Below are 24,192 nucleotides of genomic sequence, written 5' to 3' on the forward strand. Positions count from 1 at the left end.
TACTGCCTTCTGCATATAAGCATCATTGACCATATAAAGAGAAGTTTTGTCATATGTGCTACACTGGGCAGTCGAGCAGACTCAACCTCCATCATGGAAAGGCCTACAGCATCACAGCAGCTCCTGCCATGGGCAACCCTATGGCAAAGCAGAGGGTGGTCTGTGATGGCTGTTGCAAAGCTGAGTCAAAGTGGATGCTCAGATAATTTGAAATGAAAGTGTTTTTATTAAGACTCCACATCTTCCTCATCCTTAAAGAAAGGTTTTAAAGTATGAGAAGAACATGAAATAATTTTATCAAAGCTCTCAGTTTCACAGTAACATTTAAAAAAACCCTTTTTCTTCTCTTTATCCAAGTTTCAGCTGCCGAATGAAAAACTCTGTTTTCATTTAAGGAGAAGTCTTCAGCTTTAAGGACTCAGAAGAATGGCCTACAAATTAGTTTCCCAGCCTTTCCACATGCCAATCTGGTCATATTTGTATAAGAAAGTATAAGAAAGAAATATTCTAGATGATATTCTAGATTGTATGTATGTATTATGATTTATTTTACATTTGGGACTCATAACACTGAGTAATTCAGAAATACAACAGTAAATTCAGGACCTGAAAAGAAGCAACAGAAAGGTACTGAAAACACTCTGAGACAAGTTTTGTATTCTTTACTAATTGTTGTCCAAGCTGTGCAATCTTGCTTATTGTTGTTTACTAGATGACTACATAAAAAATAGTATTCTTTATCTATTACCCCTTTCTCCCCTTTAAATTAAAATTGGGTGTTATTTTAACCCTACTCAAGTATGTAATATAGTGACGATTGTAAATCTTGATGATCACAAAATCCCTTTAATTTATCCTTCAGTTTACAATCTTTAACAAACATAATCCTAAAAAAAATACAGGGGAAGATCTAATAGTTCTCTGAATGGTGGAGAGGAAGCAAGGAATGACTATGTATGTAAAGCTACAGCTTTAGGGCTCACGGCTTTCCTGTTGAGAAGCCTTCTGAATGCCACTAAGAAGGTCCTGCCATTGGGACCAGAAGCATATCTTCATTAAAAAAAGGCCTTTAGTATGGGAAGACATAATTTTCCAGAAAATATTTAATAAAAAGCTTATAGATGTGGGATCTGAGCCTAACAACAGAGATGTAAGTATCTACAAATACCCAAGAAAGCATGAGTATTATTAAAGGTGGCATGTACATCCTGCCTGTCTCCCACCTCAAGATCTGTAGTCACAATCATGACAGCGTGATCAAAGCTTATGTGAAGAGACCAGACCTATCTCTCAACTATAAGTGAACATAAGGCAATAGCCAGTTCAGCACAGGAAAAAAAAATAATACCACTCAGTATTCCACACTGTCACAGCCAAAAGAAAACACATGGGTGTTTATGTCTGCCTTTTAGCAAACTACACTTGCTTTGTTTATCAGCCTTGGCCATAGCCAATATGCAGCCGCTATCTTGCATCACAACTGATCCTTCAACCACTCTGGGAATCTGGATCCAAACAACACTTAGAACTCTCTCCTAGCATGAATTCTAGAGGGCCTATGCACAACCAAGGCAATTCCTCTACATTCATAAATACAAGACAGAGCTCAGTTCCAATCCTGAAGCACAGTTTGCATTCAAAGCATCTCCGACTACACGTTACAGCATCAGCTTGAGGATATGTACTGGGACAGTTCCTTGTTTAGTGGACCCCCAAACCACACCTGGAATTGCTGGGAAGAGGAGGCATGTGTGCAAACTCTCAGCATGGACGACTCACAGGACACCACCTTGGTCCATGCCCTGACCCTGCTTGTTTTTCTGATAGTCTTTCAACCCCTGCAGCATCCAAGCTCTAATAGCAACACTGGTAGGAACCATGTAGCTTTCCTATGGCTTTTGTCGATTCTTGGGACCGTTAATTACCCTAGTGGAGAAAGAGCCTGCGTGACTAGGTCTCAGACTTCAAGCCCACGAGAAGTGCTGAAAGCAGGAACTGTGACAGGCACTGTCATTCCAAGCAGCATTGCTAGTCGAGGTCTGGAGTCCTTGCATGAATGCTCCTTGCAGTCTTTGGAACGGCCCAGTTTGGGGAAGAACTGTCTCTACTTGGCTATCAACACTTAATGCAACATTTTGATCTAATTGGATTCACCCAAAGAATCTGATCAACTACTTTCAGGACCCATCAAATATTTTTGGAAATTCCTCACCTGCTTGCCTGTCCTTGGGTACTCACACATCTTATATAATTTCCTCTTAATAAAAACCACAGATTTCTTGGCATTGTTTTGTACTGGGTAATATTTAAGCATATAGCAAGAAATCAGTGTCTTCAGTGACAATAATATCATGAACATGGCAAAGCTTTTGCTGGTTTCTCATTAAGGAGAAGAAAGTGCCACCCTGGTTAGTAAAAATTACTAGATTTCACCCAAGAGTAAAATCTAGTGTTGAGACAACCCAGATGCCCAGGCTTATACCGCCAATAACAAATTCCCTTCTGGGAAGGTCCTACCCTTTCTTCTCTCACTAGTTTGGTCCCAGTTCTGTCTAGACTAGTTAGCTACTCATCTTAATCATCAACCACCTTACCTCTATCTATCTAAAAGAACTTGAACCAAAAAGGCAACTGTTTTAATGTGTGTAGCATCCACTACTTAATTTCCACTGAATGTCCTCTGTCAAGATAGAGACAAAACTCCTTCCAGGATGAAGATGTCAGTCACCTGGCCAAGATGCCAGAAGGGAAGGGATACACTCCTTAGCAAGTGTCACAAAGGCCTGCCTCCCAGCACCGGCAGAGAGCATCAAGGAGCCAGCCAGTCCTCACACTTACCCTTCGCTCCCTAGGGCAATGCAGGATACAGCACAGCACAACAGACTGGCATAGAGCTGAGCACTACAGCCAAGGAAAGGAAATCCTTTCAATGCTCTCACACAAAGTGAGAAAGTCAAATGCTGGAAAGTGAACTTCAGCTCAAAGCTGAAAAAGTTGGCACAATGGAGCACAACCATGTAGCTTTCAGTAAAGAGGACTTTTGCCAGTAAAATCTCCAAATCTAAGCCTGTCAGAGGCACCATTATTGTGTCCTCCTTATCTTCAACAGGATTTGCTCACGTTCAGAGCATTAAAATAAGACTACCTGTTAGTGAACAGAACTGATGGCAAATGCTTCCTCACTAAATACAACCACTTAAAATAAGACAAGATCTGGGGATTGACAATCTAGGCTTAAACACCCTCCTGAGCTAATCATTCTGCCTCTAGGGCAAGAACTATGAAAGAAATGTTAAATTTAAGCACAAAAATGTCATATCTTGCAAAGGAATAAGATGGAGTTATTGAGTAGACCTTTTCTGAAATAATGTTTTTTAACCATTTTTTGAACTTAATTCTGATCTCCGAATATATAATCTGTTAGGTCTACATGGCATTTCCATTGCTCATAAATTATGTTCAAATATATCAGGTAGAGGACGGCCTGCTTGCTTGAAGTACTAATTGTCAATTCTAATGGATAGCTAGTAAGAAAATTTGTAATTCTGTGTTAGTGAAAAATGGCAGAGACAGGATTATATGGGCAAAATGTCTTCATTTTTAAAAGCAATTTCCAGAGCTACTTATGTTTTAAATTCATATACTTTCAAAGCCAAGTGCATGCCACAAGAGCAAAGGATTAAGAATTGAGAGTTGTGAGGTTTCTGTTGTTGTTTTTGAGGGTAAAAGGATACTGGGATTGTTAAGGCTAAAGGGAAGTCAGTGTAGTTTGAAAAGTGGATGGATAAACATCTTTATTGCCACAGCAAATGAAACTTGACAACTGATTTTAGTTATCCATACCGTAGATGTCATGTCAAGTTACACAGATGTGAATCCACTGGAAATAATAGTTACTCTGAATTACTGATGGTCAAATATAGCAGAAGTTGGCCTGACATGAAGGAAAAAAATCCAAAACCCAACAACTATACAACTGCGTATATGAAAGAAAATACTGACATAATATATTCTTTACTTAAGAACCCTATGAAATATTTAAACACTGACATAAAATAGCTTTCTTACAAAAAAATTGCTGCTGAACTCCCAAGGGCCACAAGCATTCTGAGAATAGGTTTTCAGATTGTATGACATAGTATTACTAAGAATTCAGGCCAGAGTTTTCAAACCAGACATTTAAAGTTAAGATGAATACCTTTTTAGTTGTCATGTATTCAGAGGTCATGGACACATCGAAAACCACTAATTTGGGCAGGACAGAAGACATTCCAGCAGTGGATTTTAGGGATGCAACCCCTGCCTGTGTCAAATCAAGACAACTATGCTGCTGATCCACAATGACAACTACCAACCAGAAAAGCTGAGGGTCTCTGGAAACACTCAGTCTCATAAAAGTAGAAACAGAATAGCAGATTTTGGCTCATTACTTGAGCTATATTGATCTAAAACAAAATTGGCATAATTTTAAACAATTAAAAAATGGCATCTAAATCCCCCAAAAAATTGGGAGCCCTAAAAATTAAGAAAAAGAAGCACAGCAATCAGTTTTTAGCCAGTGGAGAAGAAACATTGCAAGAACTAACACGTTTTTCTTGTTGTAGTTTTTCTTTTTGGACAGCTTTATTTACACATAGGATGAAAAAACACTGCAGCAAGTTTTACCACAAATGTTTTTTTTAGATTATCTCTATCTACTACAACAGTAATTTACCTTTCTGTTATCAGTCTTTAATCTTTTGGGAGAGTTTGAAGGACCAAGTAAGTTTCTAAACTCAGCCACCATCTACAAAATGCATTCAAAAAGAAACCCTCAAAGCTCAGGCTCTTTTAATCAATTACATTTGGTGCAAGGATGGATTTCCTGCTTATTTGCTTTTGGCCTTGCTGCACATTGGTACAGGACTTAGGCTGAACTCAGCTGCAAAGATAATGCAAAGCCAGAACGTTTCTTTTCCTCTGGCTGCTGAGGAAATCCCTGCTTTAGATTAGAAAATAACTAATGATTGTGTGTCCCCGTATGCTTTGGAGTAGGGCCCCTTATTTTATCTACATGGCAGCTACCTGTCAACGTGTGGTGCTTGGAGTAGCGCACTGGGAGTTCATACACACCAAGACTATCTAAACAGACCATTAAGTGCTAGTAAAGTAACACATGTGAACGACAGGTCAATAAATTTTAAACAACTTATGTTCACTGCAAAGACCTGCCTGTTTCAGAACAAGCTGTGTTTACATAAAATCAATTTTTACAAGCATCTTAATAATTAGAGAATATATCACAATAATAATTATATTCTAAGTTCAATATAATAGTTCCAAAGGAATTCAATTAATCCCTTGCTTGTTTACCTAATTTTCTTTTTTTTCCCCCCCTCTTTCTCCACAGGTCTGGCCTTTTAAATAAAACACATCCTTTTTACAGAAGATGTGCCCAAATGAGAAGAAAATGTTACTTTTTATACTAATGTGCCTTGATGCTCATCCCACTGCATATATATGCACAAAATGACTGAGAGGACAGTAACTCACACTTCTAACTTATGTTGTTATTTTACACTTTCTAACAATATTTGTCAATATTTGCTTTAAATCAATTGATTTTTCCAGAGCAATCCATGGCAAATTATCTGAATTTCACTTTGAATCAAAAATCCAAAAGCTTTAGATTAAATGATGGTTGAGAACTCAACTTCCTGGTCTTTACACAATGTCAGTCTGTTAATTTAGAAGCTGCATATGTATACTCTAATAAACATACACATATGCTGCGTGCACTTGCACCCAACTGCAAGATAAAAGAAACCAAATTTCACTTTCACATAAACACTCAACTAAACGTTATCCATAGCTACAATGGCAAAGACACTGGTAAACTGATTTACAGGGTGGAGTTTCCACTTCATTTTTGTTGCTTTTCAGCTACAGGCAAAAGACTTTAGCGTGTTGTGAGCACTATAAATTCACATTTGCCACAAGAACCCATGATGCCATCTGTTCCCTAGAGCGTCTACATAAAGTATGCCAATGCAAACCATCTGCAAACTGTTCTTGCATGCGAATTCTTGTGATAATGCAATGTGGCACATTTGCAATTTCAAGCGAAGACCACTTGAGCTTCTTTGTAATTGCCATGCTTAACTCAGATGTTCTATAGAAACCTCTTTAGAGCTGCATTGTGGGCTGTTTTGTCAGTAGTTTCTCTGAGGTCCTTGATGTTAACTCTTTACCATTGTTTTCAGGTTTCATTACTGCAAGATAATGGTGTCCCTTAAGCTAAGGGTGAGAGGAGGGAACAAATCTTCCATCCCCTTGAGCTAAGGGCTTTGAAAAAGACCCTCTGCCTTTTAGAAACAAAAAAAAAGAGCAAGAAAGTAACTACTTACATTAAACATTGGCTTGCATAAACTGCAGCAGACACCTGTAGGGTTGGCAAAGCACTGCAATTCTTTCTATCCGTTGTAAAATTACATCTTGGTTTATCCTTTCCTCTCGTGACAAATATTTTTTCTTATTATTATTTTTAAAAGTTGATGTGAAACAAAATGCTGTGGAACCATGTACTGATGTTCACTGACAGTTCCAAATAGTAGTGGAAAGTTTTAGAAATAGTAATGGTGGAAGAGATACACGCACAAACCTCCAACAGCAGAAATCCCTGTAGATCCTACAGCAGTTGGATCCCTGGTTAATTCTTTGCTAAAAAGATGAATCACTGAGCCTTTAGGCTGTTTTCTAGGATTCTCTAGTTGGTATCTAAATTTTCAGTAACCACCTACTTCTTACTCAGTGTATTTGAATGTAGAATTTCAGATCTTGGGTTAAACAGTTTACTATTAATAATTTGCATGCATGTGTGTTCTGTTTCCTTTGCTGAGTTACTACAAAAAAAGAGTAGCCTGTATTACCACTTAATCATATTTCTTTACATAGCACAATTTCATGTTTCTGCCACTACCAAACATAACTTCACTCTTCCCTCCTACTCAAACACACTCTTAGTAAAAACACTCAAGAAAACAAAGCTGTGAGCACTGGGGTGACACTAAGTTACCCATCCTGACAGACGCCAGCTCTCAGTGCCACACACAAGGCCTGCCTGCTCCCTCCAGGTAGGCAGACTCCAGTGCATTAGCTGATGGTTGAGAGTGTATTATAGACTGATTGTATAAACGATTAGCAATTCTTAAAAGATCCAATGAGCTTGTAATTTGGTTCACACTGCCCTTGTGCTTCATGAAAATGACTGTCAGTCTGAATCTTCTCCACTCTGCGAGAGTTGCTGCTGGGAAGTTTCTCTTGCCAGCTATCCACATACACCAGCCTCCTAAATCCTAATAAAACCAGCTCTGACATTTTAATTTCCATCATTTGCTCACTCCAGACAATGTTAAACATTGTGAAGGGTGACGTCATATAATTCACTATGACTGAAAGTTGTCAATTGTTTAAGAGCAGAGGCCTTTCTCCATTATCTCCCATTTCATTAAGGAAACAAGCAAGCACTGACATACAGGATGCACTTCACACACCTGACACTCCTATAGCCAGCCAATGCTAATTTTTAGTGCTGCCTTTCCTCAGCAAACTTGCTTCCTAGCTACCTCCTGAGCCTCAGGGACTGGTACTCACCCCAGGCTGTTTTCCAGAGTGCATTATGTTAGGAGCTTTCAGCATGCTCAAAATTTAGGAAAAAAAAGAAAAAAAAAGAGAGAGAGATGATCAAAGTAGCTCAGGAATACCTGAGCTTCTCTCCTTGCAATAGCTCACTTTCACTGAGCAAGCCCCAACAGCACCTGTCATTAACGCAATGGATTGCTTTGGTCAGACATCTGTGGGTCACATTATTTCACAAAGAGGCTGCAAGCAAGAGGGGAAAGTAAAACTGAGGCAGGTTATTAATCACGTATTCACTGTTTCCTGTACAACATAGAGGAAATAATCAAGCAGTATAGTGGGTTATAAAGGGAGATTCCTGAGAAACAAAAATATGCGGTTCATTTAAGGCATTGCAGGAGGCCATATGATAGAGAATTCAGTTTGCGGAAATTTGGCTTTATTTTATTTATGAGATTAAGTAACTGACAACAGCTGCCACATCTAAATGAGGGTATGATGGCATTCACCCAGCATCTGAGAAGAGCAGCGCTTCAGATTTACAAGTCTTCTCCATTCATATCCATGCTTTGATCCAGAGCGGGTGGAATGAGACCAAAACTATACTCAGCCATATTACACTACCAGGAACAGAGACCTAGAGGGAATTTGCCACATATAAATTAATGCCAGCCTTAACTGGAGTAACTTTGACTCATCGATAATAAGCAGCTGTGTCCTCGGCATGGGAGTTTTCTGGCTATGTATGATTTTACACATCTGTCAGCTTTAAATCAGGGATCCAAATATAGACTACAGCACGCCAGAACATTCTGTCAATTTGCCCCTTTCCCCTTGGGCCTATAAAGCACTAAATGGGCACAGACTCATCAGTGAGGGATCAAGTCCTGATCCTACATGCACCCCATAATCCTGTCAATCTCTGTGATGCAGAATGGCAGTAAAACAAAACAAAGCCACTCACAATTTTTCAGACCTCTCTCACACACAACTTGATTATTATTAGTCTGCAGCAGACTGAATTTGTCTCCATTTTTTGCCTGCCATGCAAATTGAAAACTGCAGCTCCCTGCTAGCTAGCAGTGCAGAAAGTCATTGGGTACACAGCGTCAGTGACAATGAATATTGAACCACATGAGATCATTGTCTGAATCATCATTTCTGTGATGAATAAGAGAGATAAAACTCTCTTTGAAGAATTTTTGAAAGCTACACTGAAGTAATCACCCAGAGCACAACAGAGGTGGCTTACACAGAAGGAGGGATGTGGGGGCAGCATTTTGCAGATGTGTGTGTTTTTTAGCTAGGTTTAGGACTGATAGCTTTGGTAATTTATGCAAGGTCTTTCTAATACGGACTTACTCTTCTGTTCAGTTTGCAGGACAACAAAGGCTTGTCCCTGTTTCTTCTCCTCCCGTGAATTTCCAAGGGAAAAAGGCAGTACTGAAAAACAGAGACGGGACTGTCGGCAGCTGAAGAGGCTGTTACAGCATCTCTGCAGTTCAATAGCAAGTTAGTAAAAAATAAACCAAAACGAAATCAACAGAAAACCTAGCCAATTCCATCAGCATCCATCTCTAGGTGATGGTGATCATCACAGAAAAAAAGGTCTCATATTTCACTAATATTATTGTTATTAGTATTGATAGAGCAAAGTTCTAGTACATACTAAAACCTCTAACAAGAAACACTGCAATGCACAAAAAATAATCAGTTTAGGGCTTGAGTGTTTTGGGTTTTTTAAATATATATTACTAGCTTTATATTTCAATCTTTAAAAAAAAAAGCCCAGTCATCAAAGAGTGTGACCCCTGTGAGGGCACTAATTGAGGAATGGATAGAGTTTCCCAGACACTAACAGCCCAGAGTAGTGAGGCTGCTCTGCCCTTCTACAGCGCTGCTGCTAGGAATACATACATGACAAGACCTTTGGTCTGTAACTGTGATGGATACCGAGTTGCTACAGCAAATATTGCCCTGGATGACTGCCAAGGATTAATCTTTTGACAATTAGGAACTTGTTTCATTTTCCAGCCTAAGTGAGGGTATGCCTTTGGTAACCTAATCTCAGTCTGAAAGATGTCAAGCATATTCTCCAATACAAAATTAAAAGACAGGCTGTTTTATCTTCAAAAGAAGTGACTGGAACATAGAAAAATCACATTTGTATCTATCCTTGGATACAGGATTAGACAAAGACTAGCTGTGTTTCAATGATCTGTACAGCTTTCAATACTCTCTTAAAAATCACAGTTCTAAAAAAAAAATTACAAAAAAAATCAAATTACATAATCTGGAAGAAATTGAATTGCTTTGTAGTGATCACATTCTGTCGTTAGATGTATACACATGGGGCTCCATTTGACAGCAAGGCTGCATAACCAGAAAACCTTCATCTTAGTATAGAATCTGACCCACAGATGCAGAAAAACATACATGTTTGATGTAGCAGATTTCTATCCTTTCAGAAGAGTAGCATCTGGCCCTGAAAGTATTTTAACACACTGAGACTGATGCATTTGACACATTGTAGTCTTGCTGAGTTCCTTCCTTTATTTGGAGATGATGAACTTGATAGCAGTCCGCATTACCAAGTGATTAATCAGTCACTTTTGTAAAGGTTATCTGTTAAAAATACATCTGATTAATTTGGTCCAACAGAAGAGGAGCTATAGATCCCTTAAGGCTGACCCAGAGGCCACCACTGTATAACAATGGACAGGTTTCATTTATAATGTGGTGAACACACCTGGAAATCCGCTTGTAATTAGAAAGTGATAATGAATCCATCTATCAAAAGGAGGCTGGTTTGTCAGTAGTTCTGGATGCAAACCTTGATATTTACTGTAAATCCCTTTGGGCTTTCTCTGGGGAGTGTAATTGTAAATTTGAGTCTTTGGCACCTCAAACTAGGGCCTTTCCAGGCTCTGGTTTCAAGGAAGAGGCTTTTCTTTCTGGTGAATTCACAGTCTTGCTCTAACAGTGAATAAAAGTGGCAAGTGATGAGCTGCAGATGTGAATCTTTTTTCTTCAGACATTATTGTGTCTGTTTCAGCAGAGGAGAAAGACACTTAGAGACTCTGATGATCTGAAAGACAAATGAGACCTACACAAACAGAAAATGCTTGCATGAAGCAGAATTAAGGCATGACGATTAAAGAAAGTTGTGTACCCAGTCTAAGTTCTTAACAAAGAGTATAGGTCATTCAATACCTATAAAGATTTTTGAGGTGATAATAAGGCTGTTTCACAAATAATCTGATTAACACAAGCTCCTGAAGAAGGCTCAGACTCAAAGAGAGATTTGAGATTATGAGCTTTGGGAACTGGAAAAATAGAATTCCCAACAAAGGAATCAGTCAGAAGGATGAAAGGGAATGGAAGGACTTTGTAAGAGTCCTGAAAACAGCTGCTAGTTTGTTTTTTTGTTTTGTTTTTTTTTTTTTTTAAATCAGCATTTAGGTGGAGGTATCTACTGATACCAGAACTCTGGTTCCAAAAAGTAACTGAAACAGGAACAAAGCTATTTATTACTCAAGGCACCTGAACACTTCCATCACCCTGGACAACTGGCACTGATGACCAAATATAACTAATGTCCCTGAAGAAAAACCACAGCAAGAGAGTTCAATACATTTCTGAATATTGATTCCTTTGAGAAACCAGAGCAACCCAAATAGGATTGAAAGAAAACTGGATATCAGTCTTTTAGTGTAAAATCAGTTACAATCCAATTAAGTGTCTACCAGAAAGCCAACATAAACACTCAGAGGCGGCAACAAAAGAGAAAACAAAACCACATTGGATCAGTCCTCTAAAGTCTAATAGCATAAGATGAAGAGACCCGACCTGTTCCTCAGCCACAGACAGATGATTAAAGAATAAAACACACATGTCAAAATAAAACTGTTAAATAAATCATTTTACAAGGAGGAATTTTAAAGTTTATTTCCATCATCTTCTTGGCAACTAGCTAATTACCTGCTTATATCTTCTTAAGATGAGGAGGAAGCTGAAAAGAGGCCATTAATAAATCAGATGTTCCCCAGCAGCCCCAAGCCTTTAAACACAGTGGACAGCAGTTTTTACTACGGGAGAGTATAGCCAAGCTCATAACAACATTACTCAAAAAGTCCAAACAGCCCTTCAGCTGCCAGTCTTCTCAAGTGTTTGTGGGGAAAAGATCCATTAAGAAAACTCTAGAATATATACATATGGAACAAAGTGAAGAAATTAAGCACAAAGCAGTGCAGACCTTAATCTCAGGCAACTACCACATGGATGCTGCAGCTGTGGCAGAGATGAGTGCTTCAGAACAACATGACAATTTGTGACAATTTTATGATTGTGGAGAGGAAGAAAACATTCCTCATGGCCCTATGGCTACCACTGACCATTCTCAGGGGCATCTTCATGGGTTTGCCATGAGTACCAAATACCTCCAGGGTACAGTCAGAATAGGGTGCTTGGAGTCAGAGCTGTGCAAGATCTTCCTGGAAACCCTCCCAGGCCTGAGAACGCCAACATGGAGAGGCAACGACTGAAAACAGCCTTTGAACAATACACTGAAATGTGAAGATTCATGCAGGTAAAAGAATTGAGATGAAAAAACAGCTATAAGAATCACCTAGACAAAGTAATAGATATGAAGTAAAAATTTAGCTTTCAACAATAATATCTAATTCAGATTAAAACTAACATGCAGAAGCCACAGAAACAAACACAACCACACCATCCCCCAAATATATTAGGAATGAGCAACAAACTATATTAACACCAAATCCAGCAAGAATGTAGACTATTTTTCACTCAGTCACAGACAAATGAACTGATTAAGAAAATTTGATGAAATTTTCTGCAGTTTATAAGTGCTCAGGAGAGCGTTTGCAGAAAAGAATGACAAGGGAAAAGAAGGTGGCAGAAGAAACACAAAGAAGCATAGCTATCTCCAGCCATTGGAGAAGACAATCACCACTATGCCCTTCTCAGCACCCCAGAGGAATTGCCCAGAACGGCTGCAGCTGGAAGGACAGAACACTGTCTTAACAGTCATCCTGTTACATTACTCATATGCCCACAGCCCTTGGGATAACAACAAGCAAGGTTTCAAAAGCAGTTCATTTCAGGGAGGCAACCACTCAGATCAGCTCTTACACAGTCGCAGCCACAACAGGAGCAGAAAGAACTAGAGCATTACAAGACACTCCTTGACCTCAGTAATTACAGTTGTAACTACAGTAATAAAAGGAGGGCTTTTTTTTTTTTTTCCTGGCACTTGCCAAATTCTCCAAGAATTGCTTCAAAGACAGTTGTGAGGCTATACTGACTGTCATAAGGCGGATAGACCCAGATCACTGGTGCCAGTAGAGCTGTCACTGGAAGGCAGAGGTTCTGGAAAAAGAGTTACTGAAGGCAATGCCATGGGAAAGATCAGGCAACAGAAAGTCTCTTATGGGTAATGGACCACAGAGTGGAGAAGCACAGGGGAAGGGAGGCAGTAGAAATCATTAAAATAAGAGATGGAAGAGAAGGAAGACACAGCAAGAGGCACTGTTGCATGTGGCACCAAGAAGGGTCCAGAATTCAGACTGTGACCAGTAAGGCCAGTCACACTCCCAGCAAGCCACCTAGCAACCTGCAGAAGGCAGCCTTCAGCTCAGCGGTTTTGGTGCCAAGGAGATGAGCACAAAAATGGTTGTTGGGCAAGCACTGAGGCTTCAAATTCCACATGGTTGAATGTATCTCCTAATAAAACAGATTTATCAACACAGTGCTATTTTTAATTGTGATTTTTATAAACTGTGACATCCATGAGGTACATTGCGGGGTGGATGGGTGGAGAGGCAGAGAGTGGGAATAGAAGGCCTCTGAGTCCTTCTTGTAGAGACAAAGCTATGGGGAAAACAGCACTAGAAGAGCAGCAGATACAGAGCAGAAACCAAAATCGTGGCTGATGATGTTAGTGGGGACATTGTTTATGTCTAGGCATTTGGAAAGGGCCTGGAACACAGCTGCACAAAGCCTGAGTTAAGTGCCAGGTGAAGGCAAAACCCAACACTAAAATTACTGCAAAGCTGGGCATGGTCAGTGAATGAATGCTTGTGAAGTGCCTCAGAAGCTTTATATTTTTCAGACACCTAATGGTATTGTGGCACAAAAAGAAAGCTAAACAAAGAACCACATTCACTTCAGCTCCATTAAAAACACGGAGAACAAAATCAGTTCCAGACGTGTGGGAAAGAACAAACAATTGCTAACAACAGTAATGTCAGCATTAGTTTTCCAAGAGAAAGGCAAAACCACACTAGAATAAAAAAAATATAAATAACAGCAATCACAAAAGATGTTTCCAACTTGAGCACTGTTTTGAAGGAATTAATTAAAAAAATCCAAAGTAGTTTACTGAGTTTAAAATGTACATGACTGAAAGACTGACAGTTTTGAAGATATTCTTGTGCAAATGGTCAGTAATAAGAGCCTATATAATGAGTACATGGTAATTAAGAAATATAGACAGCAATAACTTAACGAGTACATCGTATTTTCCCCTAATGAAGGACATTAACACTGATAGATCCATCCGTGCACTTCACACCGACAGTCTTGTCCTGGTACCGCGCTCCTCCCGCCTTCCCACAAGAAGCATTGGTCAATTCAAGTAAATGTCCTCACAGTTTTGTGTTGACTTACAAATATAAAAATACTAGTTCATTAACATCCAATCTAGCAAAAAGCGATTTGTACTTAAGTCATCAAACTTACTTCAACCTTGTCTGGCAAAGCTAGCTGAGAATCTCTTCTATACAACTGAGTGATCTTATTGAGCTGTCAAACTGTTCACTCCCCACTCTCCCCCACACTCGGGAGAAGTCTTGTTCATAGCCAGAAAAAGCAGAAATAATCCATCATCATGTACACAGAGCAGCCCCTTAATTCCCTGTTTTCTTTTATTTTACCTTCTTGGCAACCAGTCACTTTTCCTTCTTACAGAAACCAGTCACTCATTCCTCTTAAAGAAATGGCATCCTAAACTTCAAACACAACTGTGTATACTGCCAATGTTTTTCTGGCATCCTCTAAAGCAATCAGGGCTTTTGCGGGCAGAGCACTTCCCTAGTCAGCCTCTAGCACAGATCTGATGGATCAAGTATGCACAATACTCGTTCCTGTCAAATGTATCATACAAATACTGCTCTGAAAGTGTGTTTATGAGTGCCACAGGAACAGATTTGGAAACAAACAAATCTTATCCTTGAGACCAGAGACAAGGATATTAAGGAAAGAACATTTTGGTGGATGTGAGTATATGTTTTCCTGCTTACTGCCCAGTAGGGAGGAAGGTGAATTGCTACTTACTTTTGCCGACTGAGGTAAGATTTCTGATTCACCCTGCCAGGCTCAGACAGTGTTATCACCTGCATTAATTAAGGTACTTTAGCAAGGGTATTTGCAAAAATTTTACAGTAATGGCCTTATCAGAGCATGGAAACACAAGTGTGCTCTGAATCTCTGAGGAAACAAATGATTAGAGTATGAACACATCCTTTAAGGCCATTTACAAAACAAGAGGATATGTGCTGTAGGCACTTTTGTTGATAGGTGAAAAATTGTCAGTCACTAGAGTTTAAAAAACCCACACTACTGGATTTCCTCCTGGCCATTGTTCTCCTTCCTTTTTTTCTTTGACATTTAACTGATCAACTCTGCTGTTGTTTTTTTGGTTTTTTTTTTCTAAACTGAGATTTGGACACTATTTCTAGGAGTGTCTAGGGTTTGTATAAATTCCCTTAGAGCAGCTGCAAAGTTAATCTGGGTTCTCCCTACTTGTCCTCTGATTTACCTCAAACCAGCTCCACACCCAAACCGTCTACAAAGCCCCTCAAATAAACAACAACAAAACACAACTCCAACAAGGATTTTCATGATAAGAGAAGTCCTCTAGGTATCTCTTTCTGCCATGGAGCAGTTTTGCCCTTGTTCCTCCTGCCTCAAAGCTAGAGTCAGGACAATATAACCTGTATAAATACACCTGGTCAGCCTGCTTTTTCTTACTGATAAAGAAAAAAGTAAGTTATATACTTTTATAATGGATTTTTGAAGTTTTTTGCCTGTTTCTACTTTTCCAAAGCTTCAAGACCAAATAGCCCCTGAGATTTCTACCCCTGGCCTTTATTCTCCATTACAGGAGAGAATTCTAACTGAGATACTGTTTGACATGCTATGTGTCCCCAGAAGCAAAGACACAGACACTGTATTACAGACTATTTCCAAGGAATAATACAGAAAGTGGTTTCAGAGAGAGAGAATGCTGCAGAAAAGCATTTCCACCCCATATGTGAGAGATCCCATGCACTAATTGAGCCTCTTCAAACTCACATGTTTCTTCAGAACAAAGAAACACCGAGAAACAGCAGCTTCTTCTCTGAATTTCTAAAGTAGATAAAAAGTGAAGTCTGACCACCAAAGTCTCCACCGAAAGAAATTTCTGTCAAGGGCTGAGAAAAAGGGTTGCATGAAATGTAAATAGACAGAGTGATTGTGACAATCATCCATAGCACTCATGTCTTTGATGCCAAAGTAAACCCCAGCCCACTGGAGAAAGTAGGGAACTGTGCAATAGTTTGTCACTGCAGAATCAAAGTCTCATAGCACACAAAACTGTTTCAAATCATTCACTGGCAGTTCTCATGCAGAAAATGCTTCTTAGCTCTAAAAAAATCAAAAGAAAGATTTAGTACCACATATGTTGTAGAAAGGATTCATGTACTCCTTGGTTTTCCACTTTTAGTTGTCCAAGTGAAGAACTGGATGCATACGGGATTTTTTTTCTGGTAGACACTAGCTTCCTGCAGTATGTGAATACAGGTCTTCACATGTAGGACTACACAATAAAAGACCACAGTGACATCTACCATGTGTGGGTAGCTTTTGTGTTGCTCAGTCTGCATTCAAGACTGCACTTCATGGAAGTGCAAGGGCATCTTGGTTGCATCATTCACAGATCTCAGAAGCACTGACTGTTATGAAACAATGGGGAAAATGTGAGATTAGAAGAATATAAATGTTAGGAAACAACTTCCAGGAATGGGTTTAAAGCATAATGTGCTAAAGTGAGATTTAGCTACCACTGGAAAGCACCTTGTCCTGTCCAAGTCTCTCCTCTCAAGGCCAGCACCAATGTCAATAGTCTTTGGAAACCATAGTGTTTAAGCCAGTAGTGTGTCACAGTTTATTTGAAGGTCTTTGTCACTGACATAAGGAAGCTATTGGGGTTTTTTTTCTTAATAATGTCTACATGACCCTAACTAGATCTCTTACAGTAAGACTGTGACAGTCCATCTGAGCTTCTGCCTTGAAACTTAGAATACATCTCCTTTGTGTTCAACTTTGCTGCCTTTGAGAGCTAGCATTGCGTTTGATATCAGAGGTGATACTGGCTTTCATTTTTCCAACAATGCTGATATCAAAGCTAAAGGGGATGTTGGGATGATCCTCTGTACCAACTTTTGTGGTAAGGTTGTTCCAGAAGTCAAGTACCTATTTCTTTGGGCACTAAAAGGCATTATGAAATTATTCCCATTTTGGTACCATAAACCAGGAGTCTCGGAAAACTGCAGAGTATCTATTTGGTATACGGGATTTCCAGAGGCAGAGAAGACATAAGCTGCTTTTGCCCTCTAGAGCAATTACTGCACAGCAGGATGGGTGAGGCTTAAAGACAGTATTTTCTGTCCCCATTTCATATGGGTGCTCTGCCAATCTGTCCAGCTGTTTGGTACTTCAACAGTTAACGGCATTCAAATGAGAAAAACAGAGGATTGTAAAAGAATCTATAGACTGTAAAGTTCTTGAAGATTTCAAAGGAGTTTAGCCTTAGTTAAAAACTGGCAAGTTGGAAAACATTTAGACATCTTACTGTGACAGTTGGTAAGAGGAAACCAAAGTTTCAACCTACCTCCTGCCTTAAGTAAACAAGATACATGCGTAGCCTTGTCAGAATCAACTAGTCAAGAACAAGTCTCATGCACATTTAAAACCCAGTCTATAATGACATTGACCTGAAAGAGAAGTGTGTTTTTGGTGAGCATATATAAAATTCGTTTCTCATTTACAGAAAGGGAAAAGAAAGACCAATTCCGATACAAACTTGCAGGTTATCTTAATACTTGAGCCTTCTAGATGTAGAAAAAGGTTTGCTAAGAAAGGAAAACATGCTGGCAATTTGATCTATATTCCAGAAAAGTCTTCTCAGTCATATAAAATGACCCAGACTTCTTACAGTTTCAAAAGACACACATAGTTAAAACTGATTTCATCAAATATCATAATATTACACAGGCTAGTATTGCTTTTGAAAGAATTTGCATAATGAATAACATGTCAAGGTGTGGTAACCTTTACATTTTTGGTTCTCATCTAGATAGGTTTTAAACAAGGTCAAAGCAATATGTTAGGTTGGCCTTATTTTGTCTTATTTTATTTTTTTTTACTTTTAAACAGAAATAAAATTTGTTATTTTTCAAGCACTCACAGCCCCTACTTCATTTTTAGCAAGAACAGTTCTGACATATTACATATGACATATGACATAATGGATTTTTGGAAGAATCTTTTGCTGATTAACCATGCAGTGAAATGAAATGCTTAATAGAAAACACTTGGCACAAGCTCCCTGATCAAAATGTCACCTTGAAAATGGCTCTAAGTAATTTGTCACTGTAGAGTTTATCCACATTGCACAATACTGGCATCTCATACTAACCCACTGCAACTGTGACTAGACAGCCTGGGGTGATAAGAAAATTACAGGTATTACCTTTCTGACTATCCACAGGTAATTAGCAGCTCCCATAGGTTGCAATGATCTAGGAAATACCATGTCAAAGGCAATTCTTGTGCAAGTACTGATTCTGACAGTGTTTTACTATCTTTGGTCAAGGTTAAATTTGGGTCACCGTAGATGTAAATGTATGGAATCACGCATATGATGCCAAACGAGCTTCCTTTGGGTGTTTGACCTTTACAGAGTATCTTTTTCTTGTAGTATTAGAAATTATTTGTAAAAACTGGTATCTGAAGTGTGAATACAGTTGAAAGGTTATAAACAGAACTAGGTATTTTCACTTGCTCTGCTGTTACAAAGATGTCTGGGCCCTGATATTTTAGACAGAAAAAGCTCCAGCCGAGAAATGACATCAACATTAGCCTGCACAGTGCCCCTTCTGATTGCAGGCAAAATGAAGATTCCTCAGACAGGCGACTCAATGCCCTCGTAAAGGGTAAAAGTCAAATCCTGCCCTTTTGAAGAAAAATGTTGGTAGCTATCTGCCTGCTTTGAAAATTGCCATACACTGTCCACAGATGTGGCTGAGAACAAATACGGTTAGTGTTTTATCCCTACACATTTTTACTTATTATTTTTATGTCATACAGATTGTCTAAGTGCTATTGTGCATTTAAGAAGCTATTTATTACTCATGTCTTTTAGGAAATGATACAAATACCTGGAACTTATGAATCATTTGGGTAGAGATGTCACAATCCAAATTTTTTACCCAGTATTTGTGGCACATGCAATGGGAATCAATGCATCACAACATCCCCGAATTCCCACACTTCCATCACAATACACCACAGTGAACGTAGCCCCCTCAATAAAACGTGGCCCAGCAAGTGCAGTGGTATCCCCTTCATTCTACAGGATTTCATCCTATCTGCCTCTGCTCTCTGTAGCCCCCCTCTAGACACCCACCTTACATCTGAAAGAAATAGCTCCAGTTCCCTCTAAAAGCTTGGCGTTATTTGTTTGGTCAAGAATATGGATACACTTCTTAGCCCACTGGGGCAAAGTCAAACATCCAGTAGCATTTTCTGCTGATAGAAACATACCTCAAAAGCAGGATTTACTGCATACCCTGAACATTACACCACAGTGCAACACAGAAGGATCCTTGATGGCTTCTTTATTAAAAACAAAGACCATATTTCTATTTGCATGTGTGGCCTTGTTCCATAACAAATATAATTGAGCATAGCTTTATTTTTTTAAGTAAGATTTTTCATTTTCCATGCATCACTTCATTTGCAGTTTGAGTCTAGCCATTTGGATGGTACTTTATGGTGCTTTCTCCTACCTACAGCCCTGGGAACTCTGCAATACACAGAGGGACTCTTGGTAAGACATGTCAAGACCAGCTCCATAAGCATTTTAGTAAGGTCTGAGTGGTCTTTTTCTCTCTTCTTGCACAGTCTGTGGTAAAGAGGGGAAAGAACCAAATACTTCTATCCCCACAGAACTAACATGAACCTTTAGGTAATGAGTGCCATAATTCAGGCCATTCAGTTTAGTTTAGTTCAGAGAAATCACATGGAGTCACAGAATCATAGAAGGTACGGGTTGGAAGGGACCTTTAGAGATCATCTAGTCCACTCCCCCTGCCAAAGCAGGTCCACCTAGATCAAGTTACACAGGAACGTGTCCAGGTGGGTCTTGAAGACCTCTAGAGAAGGAGACTCCACATCCTCCCTGGGTAGCCTGTTCCACTGCTCCCTCGTCTCAACAGTAAAATAGTTTTTCCTTATGTTTAAATGTAAGATTTTGTGTTCCAGCTTCTTTGTATTACTCCTTGTCCTGTCACTAGATACAACAGAAAAAAGTGATGCCCTAACCTCCTGACATCCACCATTTAGATATTTGTAAATATTAATGAGATCCCTCCTCAGTCTCCTCTTCTCTAGACTAAACAGCCCCAGTTCCCACAGCCTTTCCTCACAAGGAAGATGCTCCAGTCCCCTGATCATTTTGGTGGCCCTGTGCTGGACTCTCTCCAGAAGTTCCCTGTCCCTCTTGGGCTGGGGAGCCCAAAACAGGACACAAGACTCCAGATGAGGTCTCACCAGGGCAGAGTAGAGGAGGAAGAGATCCTCCCTTGACTTGCTGGCCACGTTGTTCTTGATGCATCCCAGGATGCGATTGGCAAGACAAGGATACTAACAAGCATGCCTGGATGCACCCCCATGGCCCTGGGAAACACGGGCACACTGCGCTGGACCCGTCACACCCCGGTGAGCTGCGCTTGTGCCACACAGATGATTATGAGCATCATTTTCTCTTTATCAGATTTCTGAGCATTCCTGCGCTGTAATTCACTGGAGAACAAATGAGTCCAAAGCCATGAAGGGGCACAATCTCCCAGCAGAAATGTGGTACCAGTGAGATATGTCCTTCACTACCACACAAATGTGCACACAACACACAGATCCCCTCACCTACACTGCTTTGTTATTAGCAATGAGCAGAAGGCATCTGCACCCACAGTATGTGCCTCTTTCTCTGAAAGGCTAAAACTACTTGTGGAGGACTAACATATTCTTCAAAAATCGTACATGCCAATGATTCATCTCCTCTTCCTGAACTTTGAGTCTTAAGAGAAGATAACACACACTTCCACATGCATCATAATCCAGTGAATCTGCAAAGGATTCATGGATTTGCAGGACAATAGAGGACATGCCAGAACATAGACTCCAGTAGGCATCTTTGCAAGAAAATAATGTTACTAATGTCCATTTACAAAACAAAAAAGACAACACCTTATGCCCTGCAGCTGATTTTGGGATGCTGCTCTGGAACCTCCTTCCTCTACTGGTCAGGAAAGCCTCCCTTTCCTTTACAAATCACATTCATTTTCTGATGGGCATTCCCAGTTGCTCTTGTGCAAACACTGGCCTCTAGGTTTAACTCCTATGTTTAATTCCTTTAGCCTCCATCAGCTTCCCCTCTGGTATACTTAGAGCGTACTATATCACTGCTCAGCCTGCATTTTGCTAGACTAAATACACCAGGCTCTTCCAAGTCTTCCCTCTCCATGTCTGCTTCTAGCTGACAATTGTTCTGTTGCACAACACACTTCCAGTCCTGTACCGCTTAAAATTTCATTTGTTCCAGTTTTATCGTGGAAAGTGCTGAGCACTTGTAACTTCTCATTTTTGTTTAAAAAAAGTCACTACCTCTAGACAGTGTGTTTACAAAATAGTCTGATACCAAGTTACACATAAAAAAAAAAAAAACAGCGAAGATACAGTATATATTAAAAAAAATGCTTCTATGGACCATTTGTTTGTATGGTGAAACGTTAAGCACTTGCTGTTCTGGAATAGTAGCTAAAAGACACTATAACATTTTGATTGAGATTTCTGATTAAGACAGTGTGTTTCACTGTATAATACAGAAAAATATGATGTTCATATAATGTTGCCTCTGTGCACCAAAGCCTGTCTCACACATCCTCTGCAACTCATTGATTTTATTTTTGTATCTAGAATATTGCCTAGATGTACAAAACCAGAAAATGACAGAGAGTGCAGCTTACAACTTCACTTTTTCTGTCATTGCCTTGAAATGCATGTTAAGTTTAATGTGGAAGAGATAATGATATAGAATGTAACTCACTTTTTCTGTCAATGTAAGAAGTACATTGGCTGGGTTAAAAAGACAGCAAAGAAAGTCCTTAGCTTCAGTGCAGCAGTGAAATACTTGGGATAATACCGCATGTGACAGACAAATCCCAAAACTAAAGACCTCCTGCATTCCTTTTTAAGTTTACTTAAGCTTATTTCCTTCAAAGATGTTATTTCTTTCAGCAGAAAGTAAAGGCAACTCTCCTGTACTTCTCCCTAAGCAGAAAACAAGATGAAAAATCTACAAAGCACCAGTACTGTCCAGTACTGTCCAGTACTGTAATGAGCTTGGACATTGGTTCTGTGGCCCAGAGCTGTTGTCATCTGTGCCATCCTTGGCAGAGGACAGCATATAATTTCTTATACAAGTTCAGAGTAGTTCCTGTCTCATACATATTGCTGCTGTTTCTTTGTCCTGTCCTGCCCTTCTCATCTCCCACTTGTCTGGCAATCCTATCCAAAAGGAGAAAGTCCTACCATGGGCGATCAAGCCACCGGAACTGGAGCTGGTGCCACCAACATGTTTCCAGCTTCTTTCAGCAAGGGACCCGAGGTCTTCCCGAGGAACCATCCATCCTCCTGGAATCAGTGGCATTCATCAGATTAATACCCTCTCGGAACATGTGTTGACCCAAATGGTACCTCAACATGACTACATTAACTATTTGCTTAGTGAGAAAAGGTTACTCCCTCTCATCTGCTCTTTGGTATCTACCTGTGTGTACCTGGCAGTAGAGAGAAGGTTGATAACTCTTCTGATGTAAAAACTGCAAAAGGTGCTGTCAGATAAGGCTCAAGTGATGCACAGTAACTGGGGGGACTTCACAGGAGTATGTCTGTGCCTGGAAGCTCAGGAGCTGTAAGTGACTTCTGCCAATGGATGCAGACAAACCTCCTGCCAGGACTCACAGGAAGTCTGGAGAACTTGTCTGAGGGAAAAACCCAATGCTACCCATACAGCTCAAACGAACACATAATAAAAATATTCTCTGTGTATCGCCACGTGACACGCAGCTAATGTTGTATGATGGAATAAATAGTACAGACCACTCTGTTTCCTTGGCCTCGTTGCCAGAAAATCAACAAAATTGTTACTTAGCTTAATTTAGTCCTTCTTGTCCTATTTAAAAATCTTAAATAAAATGTGTTTGGAAAACAGATTTCAGGAACCTGAGTGACCCAGAGCTCCTTCCCTGGCAGAGCCCCTGTAACAAGTCAGAGATGCACCCTGGGCTTTTCTTCTAGCAGGTGGTGTCAATGGGTTTTGTCCCCAGTACATATAGATTTTCAAGAGAACCCAAAAGCAATACTAGAACAGGGGAAAAATTATTAACCTTGGTTGAAATTATTCTATCTCAACTACTAGCCTCAGCACACAAGGTAAAAAAGCAGCACACTCTTCAGTCTGCCTGAACTGCCGCGTGGCCACTGCCACTTAGCTCATGCAGCACTATTGCTCCTGGCTTCTCTGCTCTGCATTCACCAGGACACACCTACAGGAAATGCCTGACAGCAACTGGCACAGGGGACAGCCTGTGGGCCTACCATAGCAAGCGGACATGAGAAGGAGAAAATGTTTGTGATTGTCCCTCCTCAACAGCTGATAGACTTTTTAACCTGAATTTCTCAATCAAGCTTTAATAACAATGGTATTAGTTACTACAGTAGGTATTTTTGTGGCATATCATCTCCTCTTTAAATAAAACAAGCAAACAAAAAAATATGCCCCAAGGAGTTCATCCTGAAAAAATAAACTCCTGAAATTCACACAGAGCAGATTCCACTGTGAAAACATTCTTCAGGAATGTGAAACTGTTTAACTCCAGCTACACACTGGGCTTCACAGCCTGGAAAAGATCTGGCTGGGTTTTACATTTGTAAATAAAGGTGAACACCATCAGCCTCAAATAAGGCCACACAGAAAAGGGAAGTAAAACTGAGTGATGATGCTCTCATTTGCACTGTGAACCTGTGAGAGATTTTTAACTATGTATGCTACGTTACATTGGTTTTATTTGCCTCATCTGAACATGGTGAGACATGCACTGATTGATTGAGAGGAAATCTCTGCAAATAGTAAAAACCTCTGGACATAGTAAATGTCCAGTGGAAAGA

The 24,192-nt window shown here is 39.8% G+C and overlaps 1 protein-coding gene across 2 annotated transcripts in view; it reads right to left on the reverse strand.

The window, feature by feature from the left end:
• Nucleotides 1-24,192, reverse strand: part of RARB (retinoic acid receptor beta) — a 325,201-nt gene that overhangs the window by 106,801 nt on the left and 194,208 nt on the right. Inside the window, exon 4 of one of the 2 annotated variants that reach the window (XM_061997204.1) lies at nucleotides 22,555-22,656. The exons of the other annotated variant lie outside the window; for it this stretch is intronic. Within the exon in view, the coding sequence (XP_061853188.1) occupies nucleotides 22,555-22,656 (102 nt within the window). The remainder of the gene's footprint in view (nucleotides 1-22,554; nucleotides 22,657-24,192) is intronic. 2 annotated transcript variants of the gene reach the window in all.

This window comes from Colius striatus, chromosome 5, assembly GCF_028858725.1.
Source record: "Colius striatus isolate bColStr4 chromosome 5, bColStr4.1.hap1, whole genome shotgun sequence".
NCBI classification, from domain to species: domain Eukaryota; kingdom Metazoa; phylum Chordata; class Aves; order Coliiformes; family Coliidae; genus Colius; species Colius striatus.